The 16460-nt window shown below is 37.1% G+C and overlaps 1 protein-coding gene across 2 annotated transcripts in view; it reads right to left on the reverse strand.

Moving 5' to 3' along the window:
* The window catches only part of SRFBP1 (serum response factor binding protein 1), a 71145-nt gene that overhangs the window by 12948 nt on the left and 41737 nt on the right, over positions 1-16460 (reverse strand). For both annotated transcript variants that reach the window (XM_042013245.1, XM_042013244.1), the window contains one exon: positions 12393-12464. In XM_042013245.1, coding sequence (XP_041869179.1) covers positions 12393-12464 — 72 coding nt within the window. The remainder of the gene's footprint in view (positions 1-12392; positions 12465-16460) is intronic.

The raw sequence follows: 16460 nt of genomic DNA on the forward strand, positions 1-16460 counted from the left end.
AAGTCAAGATTCAAGTAGGCATGGATTCTTAATTATTTCCTTATGGAGAACAGGGTCAACTCCAGGTGTAAGTGGAAACAGCAAGATTGTGAGAAAATTAAAATGCTTCTAACTCACCTTCGGTTTTTCCAAAGCTAGTAAGGCTATGTGTCTATAATCCTCTCAATTTGGCATCCCACACAAACAATGCACAAACTAAAAAAACACCCAAACTACTTCTTAAGGTTATGAAAGAGGACATACAGTGAGCACTGTGACGACTCCTCCCCCAGTTGTGATGGTCTAATTCATATCAACACTGAAACCACTGCTGGCATTTAAGAAAACCTAGGGCATGTTGAACATTACTTTATGCTGTAGACAAATGTGGACAAATTGGAAGTGGAAAACACTTGTGAAGTGAGTGCTTCCTAAGTTAGTGTCTAAAAAAAATTATTTAGAAATATCAGCAATTAAAAAACCCCCCATAATTTAAATTGTACATCCAGGACAACTGACCAGGATAAAATACATTCAGTATAAAATCAAATGCAAATAATACATGCAGATAAAATCAAACACATAAAATATAGTAGTATAAAGGCTACATATTTTTTGCTTTTTTTTAAATATCTAGCTTTCTATAAAATATATGCCTTTCATGTATTTTGACATTTGAACAGCTGAGACACAGTATCGCTATAAAATATATGCATCTTGCCAAACTGCATAAACAATTCTGGGGGACAGCATAGTAAAACAGATGGCACTAAAAAACCCACTCAAACTGCACATAAGAAAACCAAGCAAACATTCTGACCTGAAAAACGCAAGAGACAATCATATTGGGAAATTAAACTGGAAAGCAAAATAAGATGAAATAGAAACCCTGAAACAAAAGATGTACTTCAGGGGGAATAGAAACAAAATACTCCTTGGATAACAGGCAGCAGCTGTGAGAAAGAGAAAGTTCTTTGCCACAAAATTCATGCAGTCTTAAGAGAAGATAATGAAATCTGGAAGAAACATCATATACAAATTAGTTTGACACCAACTATATATATCGGATCTGAAACCACAATTGACTTGTACAAAAAAGTGAAGTTGAGAAATCATTTCTTGTAACTGGCTACTAGAATGAGGGTCTGAAAAATTAAAACAGGCAGCTGTTTCTTAACTCTGAATAGAGATTTAAGCTGGGTAATACCAAAATGAAATCTCAAAGAACCATTTCTTAGAAAAAAATTAAAAATTGATTATTTATACCTATTTGTTATAGAAAGGAGAGCAGAAACACAAAGGAGACCAACAACACTCAGGCAGTGCTGTAAACAAGCAGTAAACAGTTCTCTGACTTCACGTTAACCTGAATGCATCTGAACTCCCATGATTCAGCTGTGCATCATGGGCTTGTCCAACGATTGAGTGGAGCTCATGGTAGCAACTAAATTGGTGTGATACAGGGATGAGCTCTGTATTATTAAAACTATTATAATAGGCCAAAAAGTTTAAAACATTCTGTCTTGGATGAACCAAAGAAATCCACCATTCTCCCTATGACATCAATATGCTACAAAACTCTGTACCCAACTACCAGGGATGTAATCTTGAAAAATCCTTAAAATATTTCACTTTAAAACAGATGCTTAAACCTCCAACTATAACTTGTCAGATGCAGCCTGATACTGCATGGTAAGTATAAGCACATATTAACTTAAGTTTATAGCAGAGAAAGTAGACGTAGTTGAGTTCCTCAAATTTAAAACAGATGTAATGCTTCAAAACTAGCTAACGTTTGAAAAACAAGCACCAATTTAATCAGGTATATTTCAGATAACTTATGATATAAAGGAAAAAAAATTATCCCTGTGGACAAACCATGTCTTGCTCAGACCTTTACATTTACAAGCATTATCACCAAGGAACACACCTATATATAAGTAAAATACTGTCAGGTTAATGTCTTCAAACAGAACTCTCAGGAGAGACATATTTCTGTTCAAAACACTGCTGAAGGAACTAAATATGAGAGCCAGAGGTTTGGAGGCACAGATGACTTAAAAGACTTCACAAGCACTGCACGCACTAATGAGGGTTAGGCTGTGTTATAATATACTACTCAAAACAAGACAGCATTTCTTGGCATACCACATTGCCATTTGTGTGCATGATTGAAAACAGATTTTTTTTTTAACATATATATATGTCTTTCAGACTTTTTCTGAAAAAGACAATGGAAATACAAATTCAGTTCACTGAAAAACTATTAAAACATCAGAGATAAACATGCCAGTTCTTTGGCACCAAAATGTAGATTTTCCGTTATTAAGTCTATTGACTCAATGCATTCAAGACCTACTCTAATGATAAGCACACATCAGATATATATGTAAGCCCTGGTATTACTAGAGCACATGAGCAGAGAATGGATGTAAAAGAGATGGAAATCCTGGGTGTTCAGATTTTATACCATGTATTTCACTATATGGCACATAGAACCTTTATGCTTAGAGGCTCTCGGGCATCTTTTAGGGTATTACATTATTATTACTTAACTCCGGCATGCAGAGTTTTCCTAACGTGTAACCACTGAACCACTCCAATCATCTGGCAGTTATTTGACTTCCAAACCCAAGAAAAACTAGATCATCACCACTTGAAATTTGATGTTGTTCTATTTCCACTAAGTCATCACTTATCTCCAGTTTCCCATACTTTGTCTTACCTACCAATACTGCCAGAGAGATGCAATGTGCTGCAAACTTATGCTGTCATTTTACCAAGCTATAACCTTTTTACGTGGATGGTTGTAGCAGCTATATTCTCTGGTGTCCCAATAGATGAGAGTTTTTTTCAAACAGAATTCCAATAATTCAGGAACGTCTAATTTTTCTCGTTTTACAGTTAAGTTCTTCAAAGTTCAAGCAATGGTAGCTCTAGCACTTTTCTTCTAGTTTTCCAGTCTTAACAACAGACTGATGGGCTTCATAATGAGCTGAAAGAGCCCACTTAATCCTGTAACTTTTTTTTTTTTTTTCCATTTTTATAAATATCCATTTCTTATTATTGAGTTGGGCACTCTAAAAACTTACCTGGACAGGAGAGATGGGAAGAAATCAGAATGATATTGTACTTTATTTTTACATGATATATAATGAAAAACTGATCGAGTTTCATTTGTAAAAATAAAAGGAGAATAAGACAGCAGCAGCTGTTTTTCATTTTTAGAAATATCAGGAATGTCAGATTTTTTTTCTGATTTTGCAATGCAATTCTGAGTCACACTACAAAGCAAATACACAGAAAGAGCTTTTCCAGTTAATAATGCACAAGGAACTGTTAGTCTTTAACATAAGTAATCACATTTGTTTATGTAACATTAAAGACATCTTAACATTTAAAGTTCTCTAAGCAAGCAACCAGAAGAATGTTTAAATTCATATAAATTCTACCTTATGTTCTCTCTCCCTGCACTTTTCTCCTAGATAGGAGGGCACTATCATAGAGTGCCAACTATATTGTGCTTCTCAAAACAAGATTAAGAGGTAATAAACTATGACCATTTTTCCCTCCAGGGTACACTGATCTTTATTTCTCACATACACACACACACAAAAGCCTTCCTACTGGAAGTTAATGCTCTTAAAACCAGCTATGGGAACCTTGGTTGAAATTGCTCAATGAGTATCAATTCTCAGAGGATTTACAGACAGATGACAAGACAGAGGAAACATTTTGCTTTGTCATTTGGTTGAGCACATCCATCTCCCTACCCCTTCATGTGGATCAACTTTACAAATGGATTACTTTCCCTATGTATACATAAAATATAACGATTCTGTCTTTAGTATCCAAAAGAATTAAGAATAACTGAAAACACTGACTCCTATTATCTGTCCTAAATGTGTAGCTTCTCTAGTCTCATTGAACATTTTCTGTTCACCATTACCATTCTCAATGGGGCCTGTAGTACATTATTGTTATCCAAGTTTTGTGACAGTTGGAACTTCCACTCAAAACACTTCAGAGAGCTTTTCTTTTCCAGTAATACCTTTGAGCTGTTAAACTACAGTGCTTCACAGAAAAGTACCACTCTCATGCATGTACATCCCACACCATTATCCCTGTAAAGATGGTAAATTGCATTAAGTATCTTGAAGACCTGGTGGAAGGAGGGTATCTGTATTATCTGTGATGATGACACATGTCAGGAATTCTAGTGTCCCTCCATTATTGTTTTTGGTGCAAGGGTTAATATGGAAGCATTCATAAGTTACACTCTTTCCCCGTGGCTTAGTATTGGAGGTGTCAATCGTCACTGTAGACAGTCTGATTTACCTTCATTACTTATTGGATCAAGCTGTTCTATCCTTGGGCTATGAGAGACATCCTGAAAAGTAGCCCCATGCTCCCTGTATGTCATGTCAATGTTAATCTGATGTTCCTCCACACATATAACCTTCCCTATGCTTTTAAATATTCCTTTATGTCCTTCAGAATTTTCAGTGCTGAGAGCCCAGTGCAAATTTGATTATGCTGCAGGTCATCCTTCATTTCCAGCTTTTCCTGGCCCCAAATATACTACAAATACCTACGTGTCTCATTTTTATACCATATACTCATCCAGGCATTGATATTCTGCCTCATAGGCATTGTATGAGAGTCTGGAAAATATTCTGGAGAAGGAGATTGTGGACATCAGTAACCTGGCCTTTCTTTATTTAAAAAAACCCAACAAAACAACAAAACCAAACCAAACCAAACCAAACCAAAAAGTTGCCAAATCAACCACGATACCTTGAGAACCTCTTGTTATGCCACTTTTCTTGTATTTTCTTCAAGGAAAGCATAGAAACAAGACTACTTCTAATATTTTCCTCTATTATTCCCATGACAGCTCGTATCCAGTGAGATACTGATCACGCATCACTCAAATACTCATTTAAAATAGAAATGAAAGTTGTGAGTTGCTTGTCTTTTGTGAGTGGTGTGACATAAAGCTTTCTGGGACTGAAGGAGTACCACCATGTGCATGTGCAGCACCATGCATCACAACATCACCACCACAGGTATATCTGACTCTAAAAGTACTGCTCTTCCCACCCAGCTTTTCATCCATTATACCCTCACAAGCATATTCATTGTATTTGAATTACCTGGGGATCCAAGCCAAATATCACTCACAAAAATGTGAATCAACTTCCTCTGAGCTTTACTAACAATAATATGCTTGCCCACATTCTGGTCTGGCACATCAAATAAGTGAAAGAGTGTATTCAAATCAAAGGCAATCATACCACTTCTGAATCTGAGCCTTGTCTAGCCCTTGTACTTTAGCAAACTCAAACAGTTCAGCCAGGCAACAAAATTGAAGAAAGACAGCCTCACAGGAATGCAAATGAGTGGTAGAAAGATTCTTGGACTAGCAATTTAAAATTTGAAAGGAGACAGTCCTTTTGTGTCAGAGATAAACAGTATCTCTGTGAAGTACTGCCAAAGTTACTAGCAGTTTATTTCGATACCGAACTTAAAAGAAGACCCTTTCCAGAGTTAACAAAATCAAAGCTGCAGTTAAACTGAGCTCATTGCAATTGCTACTCTGATGTTGAAGATGATGCTAACCTTGGTCTAGTCTACCTCCTTGCTCTCAAACAGTGGCACTACAGTGGAGAATGTATGTCAGCCTAGTTTGAATACGAACGGGCAACTGAAGAGATATACAAATTGTTCCAGAGACAGTAAGGAAAGAAGACTGTGGTGGAGGGAAGGAGTGGATAACCAAAAGTGGGAGTGACATGGACAGAACCTACTACAACCCTGTACTCTCCCACTGGAAGCTTGGGGAGGGACTGATACTGGCTGGGCTAGCAGATAGACAGACATTAAACTTTAGCTGCAGCCATAGTAATGGATTCTAAGTTCTAAAATATAGCCTGATGTATATAAAAGCCATGCTAAACAGCTGAGAAATTTGGAATCAAATTTGGAAGATGAGGAACTTTCAGGAAAAGAAAACAATCAGTCACACAGAGAAAGTATTTACACCTGAATGTGATATTCAGTGAACGCAATGTGATATCAATGAATGCAAAATTCTTCACTTCATCAGTAGTCTTAGGAAGACCACAGACACTCCTGCTTAATACTAACATCTGGTGTTTGACATGGAAAATTCTCAGGAAACAGTGGCTTCATACATTTAGTGTAACTTTCATTCAAATGGAGTCAAAATACTCAGGACAAAACAAATTCAGCTCTGTAATACTGATACCCAGCACCAAGACAGTTATTTTAGTCTGTGATGCAGGAAATTGTAGTATTAAATTAATGCAATTCATTTCCAAAAAATATAACATAGTGACAGATGCACCTCTTACAGAGAGAAAAGTCTATCTAGCATCTAATATGCAAATGAGTATCTATTGTTTCATACTGAAATAAGAAGGGAAGGTAACATTTTAACATGTGGCAAAATAAATTGAATATATTATTTTCAGCATAAACACATTGTTGGAGAATAGAAACATCCATGCACCTAGTAAGGCAATCCATTCCTTCTGGAGCAAAAGGAAGTAAGATAACATGTTACCAATAATTAATACTTATAGAGAAGGGGGACGGGAGTGAGATGGAGACTGTTCATGAAATCCAGATAGGCAATTAAATCATCAGAGTGTAACAACCAGAATTCATATAAAAAGGAGAATGAAGTTTTTCTTGGATTCCTCAAAAACACCAGCCATTTGCCCCTACACAGGCAAAATCAAACCACAAAATTGCAAAGTATTAATGATAAGCATATTATACAAAGTTTATGGACTATCACATCAGTATCACAAAGAAAATTGATTCATACAGTAGTCCTATCCTTATGGTTTATGTATTGCAAACAAAATATTTCCATAAGCAATGTTAAAAATCCATGTACATAATAATCTACTATTAAAGGCACTAATAACAGAAACAGAAGTTTTACATCAGTAATAACATCTATCCTAATTAGTATGTTTGTGTTGTGAGTCTAATTCTTCAGGAGGGGTGGGGGGAGGAGAAGGGAGGAGGTTGTGGAAAAATCCTCCAAACCCCAAACGAAAGACAGCAACTATTTTGTGTCTGATCCAAAGCCTTTGAAGCTAACAGCAAGTCTTCAATTAAAATGCAAAAGACCCCTTTAAGGGGCCCTTTTTATGATTTAGTGCATTTCCTCAGATTAAATCTACAGTGCATACAGAGGGGTTTTTTTAGGTGTTTTCCACTAGGAAAAACATTTTCAAAATAAAGGAATGCAAAGATCACAAGCATAGATTTAGGATTGTCAGATGAAAGAGAAACCTTTATATTTCTCAAAATTAGGAAATACAGATATGACTGTTCCTCTGTAGATGCAGATGTGCTTTCTCAAAAATTCTACTTGATTCAGAAATTACATCTTTCTTTTCCTACCACACAGTTTGAAAGTACTAGGAGTATTAAGTTTAAAATTTCCCCAATAAATAAGTGTATTCAGTAGAACAATGTCTTGTGTATTCCTTCAGCAAGACACTGCCTTGTATCCATCTAGTGAGTTACTCTGGGAAAACTGCTGCTCCAATTAATTACTCACTGTTAATTAAAGCCTGAAAGCTAGCAGCCTTTCATAATTTGCCTTTCACATATTGTTGGTGTGAAAAACATTTTCAATATAAATCTAAAAAGAAGAATAAAACCAAAACTAGTATTGTGACTTCTCCACCCTTGCTCCTTTCTTGCATACTGATGAGAGAGAGGCTGAGAATTCATAGATGACTCTAAGGCCATCACCTGCATAATTTAAAAAGGACATGAATCTGAGAAATGCTATTTTGATAATGTGATTGAAACACGCTTTTGAAAGAAATAAAGCCAATACATATTTAGCCCTGTAACTTCGTCCTTCCTGTCTGTCCTGGGCAGAAACACCTTTCTACCTTTTTCTCATGTCCTTTTTGCACAACGACTTCCTTAGTCCCACAGCAGAGATCCAGTGAATTCAAGAAGTCCGGGAAACAGGGTCTTCTCACATGTGCATCAGACAAAGCCTTGTTTGATAAATCACCCTTTCATATTACTGTTAGTATTTTGGTTGGTTCCCCTATCCCAAGTTCATTTAAGTCATATAGGTAAAGTCCCATAGACACTAAATTCACTCACCCCAGAACTTCTAACTATAATGTATCAGTCTTTGGGCATCTGTTAAAAATATCTGAACCAGAAGCAACATAGCACTAACATAAACCCTCCAAAATCATGTTAAGCCGAGTTGCCCTCATCAGGCAGCTTAGATTTTAAATGATGAAACTCATACTGTGTATCCAGTTGCTCAGTCAAATCCTGACATGTCCCCCTATGGCTGTGCATGAGCCGCCTGAGATCCTATTTATAAAGTCTTTGAATTCCTTTTAAATTCGAAACAAGACAAAGTTGGTTCCTGTACACGAAGCAATCCAAAATAAGCTTGCCAGACCTTAAACTGGGGGGGAGGGAGTGAAATGCTTCTAAGGGCTACTAATGACTTACATTTCTGGCCTACAAAAAATTTCTCAACACACTTAGAAACTGTGGCAAGCTTTTCAGAGGGATGTGGCATGGCCCCAAAAAACTCTGAGGATCATAATATACTCAAAATTTGCTGTGCAGAATCCTCTTTGCAGAAAAGCATCTGTATGATTCAAACACAACAGGATTGAGCAATGGCTGGAAATACAACACTTAACAGGAAAAGGTAGCACTGTTCTCAAGGACCAGACTAAAGATCAGTGTAAAAGAAGGGAGCACTATGCTCCTAAGGTTATGTGAGAATTGCATCTGAAAGCAAAAAATATAGGTAGTATTTATCATCTGTGAATGCTTGTTGGTATTTCTGCAAGTCAGAACCATGTGCTCAATTCAATCTCTGATAATAATGTCTATTGGTACTCTATTCTTCACTCAAAGTAAAATACAACAGTTAATTTCTGTTTCAACCCTGCTCCCCCAAATCAGACAGTCACTGAATTTTGAAACACATAGACTTTATTTGTTAGAAAAAATTAGAAGTATTTTGACTTAAGGCAAGATGACATATCGCTGCTTGTAGCAGAGTTCCATTATGCTGGAATTCTGTTGTTCTCAAGGGTTTAAAACACATGCACTTTTTTCTCATGTGCTATACACCAAAGACTTACTGGAAAAAAGCTAAATGAGATGCTACAATACGTTAGTCAATATCTGTTAGCAAAGGCAAGAAAACTCACTGTGCTTATGAAGGTGTTTGCAGGTGGACCAACATCCCCTTTTCCAGAGGAAACAGACCAGATTATACACAAAATTTTCTAATACTGGGAAAACATCAAAACATATTAACTTACCTATCCTGCCTATCTTCACCTATCTGAATTACCTTAAAGCTATGTTAGCAACAAGTTGAAGATAACAGTTAAGACTTTGTCAGTTCTCAAGTCAGTTTTCTGCTTGTAATGAATAGCATTATATTAGGGTTAGGTTCCAATTTATAACTTCAGTTCAGTGGAGCACAACACTGATGAACCAAGCCTCCCGTAACAGTTAGGAATATATGCTGTGAGCAACAGTTCAAAATGCCATCACAGCTGAAAATATGAGTTTAAAATATGAGCTCTATGACATGTTTTTCTACTTTTACTAATGTCTGTCAAATATATTTGTGGCAGACAATGCACAGCTTGGTATAGAAAGTTCACAAGGACTTGAAGAAAACCTAGAAAATACAGCTTCTGTTTTTCAACAGCTGTAAATACAATCAACAATATAAACCCTGGTCAAAGTTGCATGGTAACATTTACTACAAGTTTTACAATACAGTTTATCACCTGTTGGTAACAATGGTGGCAGGTGCAGCAATATTCATATGGATTAAAAACATTTCAGCAGATGTGCATGAAGAACTGTTCACCTGCTGCTTCTTGTAATGCTTTTATGAAAAGTCTTGCATCACGGGGCTGGTGACTCTTGCCAACTCCCCCTGCAACTACATAAATCTGATGTGCTTATTATCAATACAGAGATATTTACAGCTAAATCATAGGAACTCACAGTAAATTGCCACTTAGCACAACTTTATTGTACTTAACTGAAATATATGCAAACTCTTTTTAAATAGAAAAGTATGCTTCACTTATTCTGAAAAATGTTGGGGAAACAATAATGAAACATAAAATCTCAGTGAGCAGAAGCAATTAAACAAGTATCTTGACTACATGACCACTATGCAAAACTAATATTCAGCATTCCACAGTGAATTAAAAGCAGATTGCCTTTTGTCAATGAAAACAAACCTATTCTGAAAACAAAAACAGCCACAGGATGTTTTCCTTCAAATATTTTGAAACTCAAGTTAATGAAAAGGTAAACAGTGTGGTCTGTATTTCATGAGACTACAGAATATTGCTAGGGATAGAAAATCAAATATATTTTTTATTGTATGTTTAATAACTAACTGTGGGAAAATAAGAAATAAAATACTGGAAAATTAACTCCTGCTTAACCACAGAACCGATGCCTTCTTTAGTTGGGGAAATGCTATGGCCAACCAAAAGCAACCAATGAAGTTATGATGGCACAGCCACCACTTGTCAGCATACTGTTATAATTAATTGTACATATTCTTCTTCTGCAGTAAGGAGGTTAAAACCTTCTATGGGTTTAAAAAAACATCAGCATTCATCCATCAGCTTGATTTGAAATGTAAGTTCCATCCACTACAAAGTGTGAGATTAACAGAATTCCATTCCTCTGAAAAATGGGACCAGCAGCAAAAAGTAATAGAAACAACAAAGATCAAAACGCCCAAAAATTCCATGAAGATGCTCACATTATACATTTTCAAGAACTAAAGCTAAATTAAAGAGTATTTTAAGACTTTAAGTAAATATGAGATTACATTCACAGTCGTTACTGTGAATATATAAAAAACAATGTGGTGAAATAAACCAGGAAGATCAATTATACTCCTTCAGCATTCTTATCAATGAAATTGCCCTCTTAGTAAATAGAATTCCAACTGTAAACCTATAAATTCCTGTAAAAAAATAACATCAATTATTTAATTTTGGTGCTCCTACACTTCATAGAATCAGCATGGTGCATTTGAAATCTTGGCAGAAGAGTCTACTATGGTTAAGTGACTAAACGACACTGTTTCAATTTATAATCACTCTTCAAAAATTAAATCCCTCTCCACATGTGCTCGCTCATTCAAAATCTTCATGCCTGCACCATTTCTAACATTACAGTAACCAGTTTCCGACTACCTCATCTTCACATTGGAAAATCCTGGTCAAATAAATTTAGAAGAAGAATGCTTTTTAGCTTCATGTCAGTTTATCTGTGACCTTTTCCTTACTCTCTTCTATCATTAAGAGAAGGAAAAACAGTTAAGATGCTTCTACCCAAACACTGATCCAGAAATACCAAATTCCTATGATATTTTCCTATTAACTTGATTTTGCTGACATGAAATATTGAAAAACTTGCTGCACACTATGCTAATAACTGAACTACATCACACATGACTGCAATATGCAACAGCAGAGTTATATTACAAATTAATGATGCCATTACACAAGTAAATGATCCAATTCTACATTAAAACTTACCCCAGGTACTATAAACATTTCAGGTTTCAGCCTTCCTCAGTGGGCCACCCATAAGAATTTAGGACAAAGCGAAAAAAACCATAAAACTTCATGTATTGACATTTTTAAATTCAGAATTGCTTTCTGGCATCACTAATGCAGCATATCATTTGGAATGGTACTGCTCTCCACCTCAGCTGCTTATTGCAACAAGCGTCTCTCCACTTCTATGTCTTCACTTAATCTCTTACAGACATCACTAGTTAGACAGTTAATATTTGATACTGTACCATCAGCAGGCTTCAAGAGAAACATTACACTGAAACAAATGAGCCACAGGGGTGTTAGAATTCCACCTTTATTTCAAGCTAACGTTTGTCGTGCTTTGTTTACATGTGGAAAAGTCTCTCGCCATTTAAAAGTATTGGGAGTCTTTTTCCAACTGTTGTTGAAACCTTACTTAGAATATTTACACTAATTGAATCATGTATATATACTATATAAACAAAACAAATCTATTTATAAATACTAAGAAATCACTGCTATGCTTCCTGGTATTCTGCTCCAGTTACTAGGGACTAGCCCACCAGACCAATGATGACAAGTCACTTGTACTAGACACATACTCATTTTTCTGTAGGTATGTCCGAGTCGATAAACTTCCTCAGAAAAGGAAGATCTATAATGAAGACACAACACAACAAACAGAACACACTGTGCGAAATCCATGTACTTGCACTCACATACGCATCTTTTCTCACTCAGAGAAGCAGGGGAAGGACAACAAGATCCAGCAAGTCTTACCTTTCTGCAGACAGTTTCAAAATTAACTTCTGTCCTAAGAGCAAGTCTGGTAACTTCATCTGGTTTTATGTCCTGTAATGAAAGATAAGTTTATTCTTCTTATGATCAGACTTCATGAAATCTTTCTAAGGTTCACCTTCCTCATAAACATTCTAACTATTCTTTTCTTTTTAAAGGAAGAAAACCAGTTTGTTATATGGAGATTTTTGGTATGTATGTAAACACTACATTTATACTGACCTTTCCAAAACACTACCTTATACCTAATCTAACTGTATATACTACTGCTGAAGGCAAAAGGGATTTTTTAGCAGCAAAGTATGCAGTAGGGTGGTTTTATTTGCAGAAATATTTCAATTACCCATATTGTTTTACTACAAATAAACTTTGCAAGGCTTTAAATTCCCGACTTATCTTAGACTCTGAAGTTATATCAGAACTTATCAACACATGTGAACACATAAGTTTAAGACAATGAAAATGAAGCAGAGATGAAAAAAAAACCATGTCTTTTCTAAAGAAACTGACTACACATGCAGTTTTTATTCCTGGACTTAAGCATTTCCACTGGCAGCTGAAATAGAGGAATGAAAATCCTGGACAAGTGGATTTTGTTAAAAGCTCAGTATTTTACGAAAGATGCCCCCATGACAGATTTCTCGCTATTTTAAGACACATGCTTGATGCAGGTTGTATTACAAAATGTTCTATTAACCTCATCAACTGAATTAACTGAATATTATTTTCCTCCGAGGGCAGTGCAACAAAAAATCACGTTACATACCAGTTGTTTCCCAGATGGCTATTTTAAAAGCAGTTTAACTACTCTTATGCAGGACATAAATAATTTCCACACATTTTGAAAAGTTAAAGCTCTGTACAAAGTAATTTAGTTATGTTCAACAACTATATTGCATTTGTTAATTTATTTCTTCTCCTGCTTAACCATCCTTGATACCTATTCCAACACTTTCATTTTAACATCACTGCTAAGTTCCATATTCTATCCCTCTTCTGTCCTAACTCTGGAGCAGTCTGTAAACTTCCTTAGACATAATTTCAGGAAATACCAAGTAGTTTACATTCTTATAAAAGGTCATACCTTGCATCTCAAAACCTTTTGTTTTTCTTCTTTTTATAGATAAGATACCTTACAGAGACTTGCAATTTATCTAGACCTTTAAGGTGTTGCATGAATTGCATATGTCTTGAAACTGTAAAAAACTATCTAGTAATGGGGAAAAAAGTAACAGAACATAGTTAAATTAACAACAACAACAAAAATCTCTTTTTGTGAATGTCAGAAGAACTTCTAGAACTTTCTAGAACTCTGCAAAATCATCTCCCAAAGGTGCTAGTGGAAGCCCAACCACACTTAAGAGGACAGAATCCACACTGGAAAAACACTGGTGGATGTAGGAAACAATCTTCTACTGGCAGATGAACAGTTGGATGACCTAACAGAGATGGAAAAGCCCTATGATTCAGTTTTCCATGACTTTTCAAAGTGCTTCACAGATGGTGAAAGTAGGACACGTTGGTTAAGTGACATGCTTACTGTCACATAGCAGGTTGGGGGTTACAAATGAAGCTCTGAAACCCAGTATTATTCATCAAATCAAGCTGCTGGTTTATTAAAAAAAAACAACAACAAAAAAAGATAATTCTTATGATCTTCATCCCAAATAAAACTGCCTATTTCCTGTCTCCTTAGGATTTAAATGCAGGAACAGGGTTCAGGGCAGAGGCAGATGAACTTCAGCAATCCCTCCATGAGAATGTCAGAAGTTTAATTTTGATATGACAATATTGCAGAATTCCCAAGACATTGCAGAATCATGAATAATACTGGAGAATGAATTACACTTTGGAATGTGAAGTCATGAAAGCCACATTGAAATGCCTCAGATACAGAATGAGGCCAAGAACCTTCTGTTAAGGCTTAAATCCCCAAATTTATAAAATGATCTCCTTCACTTCTCTTAGATTTAAGGCAAACAAAGCATTTTTGACTTAACTATTCCAGAGCACCCTGGTTTTGTAAAAGTAGCCACATGAGTCAAGTTACTGTAATAAATACATGTTTATTCTGTCTCTTAATGGTCAGTAGCAGATAATAAAAAAGGGAGATAGTGGTATTTTTCCCAGCAGAGTTTTCTCAACTTTGAGATGCACATACCTCAATAACTCCTGACTCACCAAGAAAACCTTAGTATTGAATATCTATTATGAAACTCTCTTTCACCATTTATGCTAAGGGATGTTATAAATCCCTGCCCCCTTCCAGCATCTCTGAGACTAGGGATTCCTCCTGCCTGATGCTGCAGCCCAGCCCAGTGTGTCCGGAGACCTGGAGGTGTCTGTCCCAGGTCCACAGATGTAGCAGTTGCTTTCTTATTGACAAGGTTCAACCAGTAGTTAAGGTATGCAGCACACAGCACTCTCAGGACTCACACAAGCATCAGTACAGCCCGCCAAGACCTCTTCTTTTCCGATCAGGACTGAAGCTCACTATTGACAGCAATGCCACCTCCCACCCCCTCAAAATGCACAAACACATGAGCACTCAAGGATCCCTCAGTATCAGCACAGCATGTCCTTCTGTCCATCTAATACCCCTCTGCCTGTGTCCATAGCTCTTGGACACCATGGATATTAGGAAGAAATTCTTTACTGTGAGGGTGGTGAGGCACTGGCACTGGTTGCCCAAAGCAGCTGTGGATACCACATCCCCTGGGAATATTCAAGGCCAGGCTGGGTGGGGCCCATCCCCCTTGTGGGCATTCTACTTGCTCGATGGCAGCAAGTCACTAGCAGGCAGATGCACACACTCCCACTCATGTTACAGGCACCAGCAAGGGCCCTCTACCCACCTGACACCCCTTCCCAGACCACAGAACTGTAAAAACACAGAATGGTTAGAAGGGGTCTTAAAAGATTCTCTAGTTCCTACCCCCACCATGGGCAGGGGTATGTCCTGCTAGAACAGGCTGCTCAGGGCCCTACCCCTACACTCCTAGTCTGACTCCTGTTGCTTGCCCCATAACCTCAGTAGCTGGGCCTAACCTAGTCCTTATAGCACTTGCACACAAGGGACAAAGGGGTGAGATTACACACAGGTAAGGAAAAATAAAAAGATAACAGACTGTCTCAATCAGTTGCAGTGCTTAGTCAGGTAAATTTACGGACTAGAACTGGCTAAGATTGGCCCCTCAAATGCTCGCTTCCAATTATGCTCCCCAAGTGTTGCTTAGTAAGTTTTGTGTAGTTCACAGGTCCTCCCACATCCCCAAATCCTCATGTTCCTATTGTTCCCCCTTATCAGTTACAAAGCCAAGGTTGGCCTTCTGCAAAGCAGTATCAGTAGTTTTTTAATGGCCCATTATTAGCAACTGGAGATCAATTGTCTTTGTCCCTGTCTCTGTTTACCCCTTGTCCACGGGCTCTTCTTTTACTTTCTGTGTTTTTCTTCATCCCTTCCCCCTCTCCTTTCTATCCCTTCAGCACTGAGAAGATCCACTTCTCGAGGCCCCTAATGAACACTCTCACTGCCTTCCAAATACTCTCACAGATTATAGCTGCTTTCTGAAATTATATTAATGCTTGGTGTCATAACCTGTGTCAGTAGGTTTCCAAAACAGATGTTATGTTCCAAGTGAGCAAGGCATACAATAGTTAAGAGGGAACAAGATAAAGATGCTACTGTATGAAGTATACAAACCACAATAAATCTAGATTAGGGAAATACAGACATAAGCCCTCTACCAACTAAGGTACACACTCTTTCTCCTTGAAAATCATCCCTGACAACTGTTTTAAATAACCCCCAAATGCCTAAAAATACCCGAACCCAAAACCTTAAAAGCAAGGTGTTGACATACTGACTGCCTCCTAAGGGATGATACAAAACTGTTGGGATCAACAGACCCTTCTGCCCTGCAGACCGACCATGTTTTCTCTTGTGGGAGAGAGACAATTATGAGAGGTAAAACACTGCCAGCACTACTGGCATTAGTACTATAGTTGGCAAATGCTGGCATGCTGATGGATAATGGGCAGTAAGCAACC

The sequence above is a fragment of the Corvus kubaryi genome, unplaced genomic scaffold (assembly GCF_017639235.1).
Source record: "Corvus kubaryi isolate FWS band 111438036 unplaced genomic scaffold, C.kubaryi_AGA036_p1.0 split1-37296, whole genome shotgun sequence".
Taxonomy (NCBI): Eukaryota; Metazoa; Chordata; class Aves; order Passeriformes; family Corvidae; genus Corvus; species Corvus kubaryi.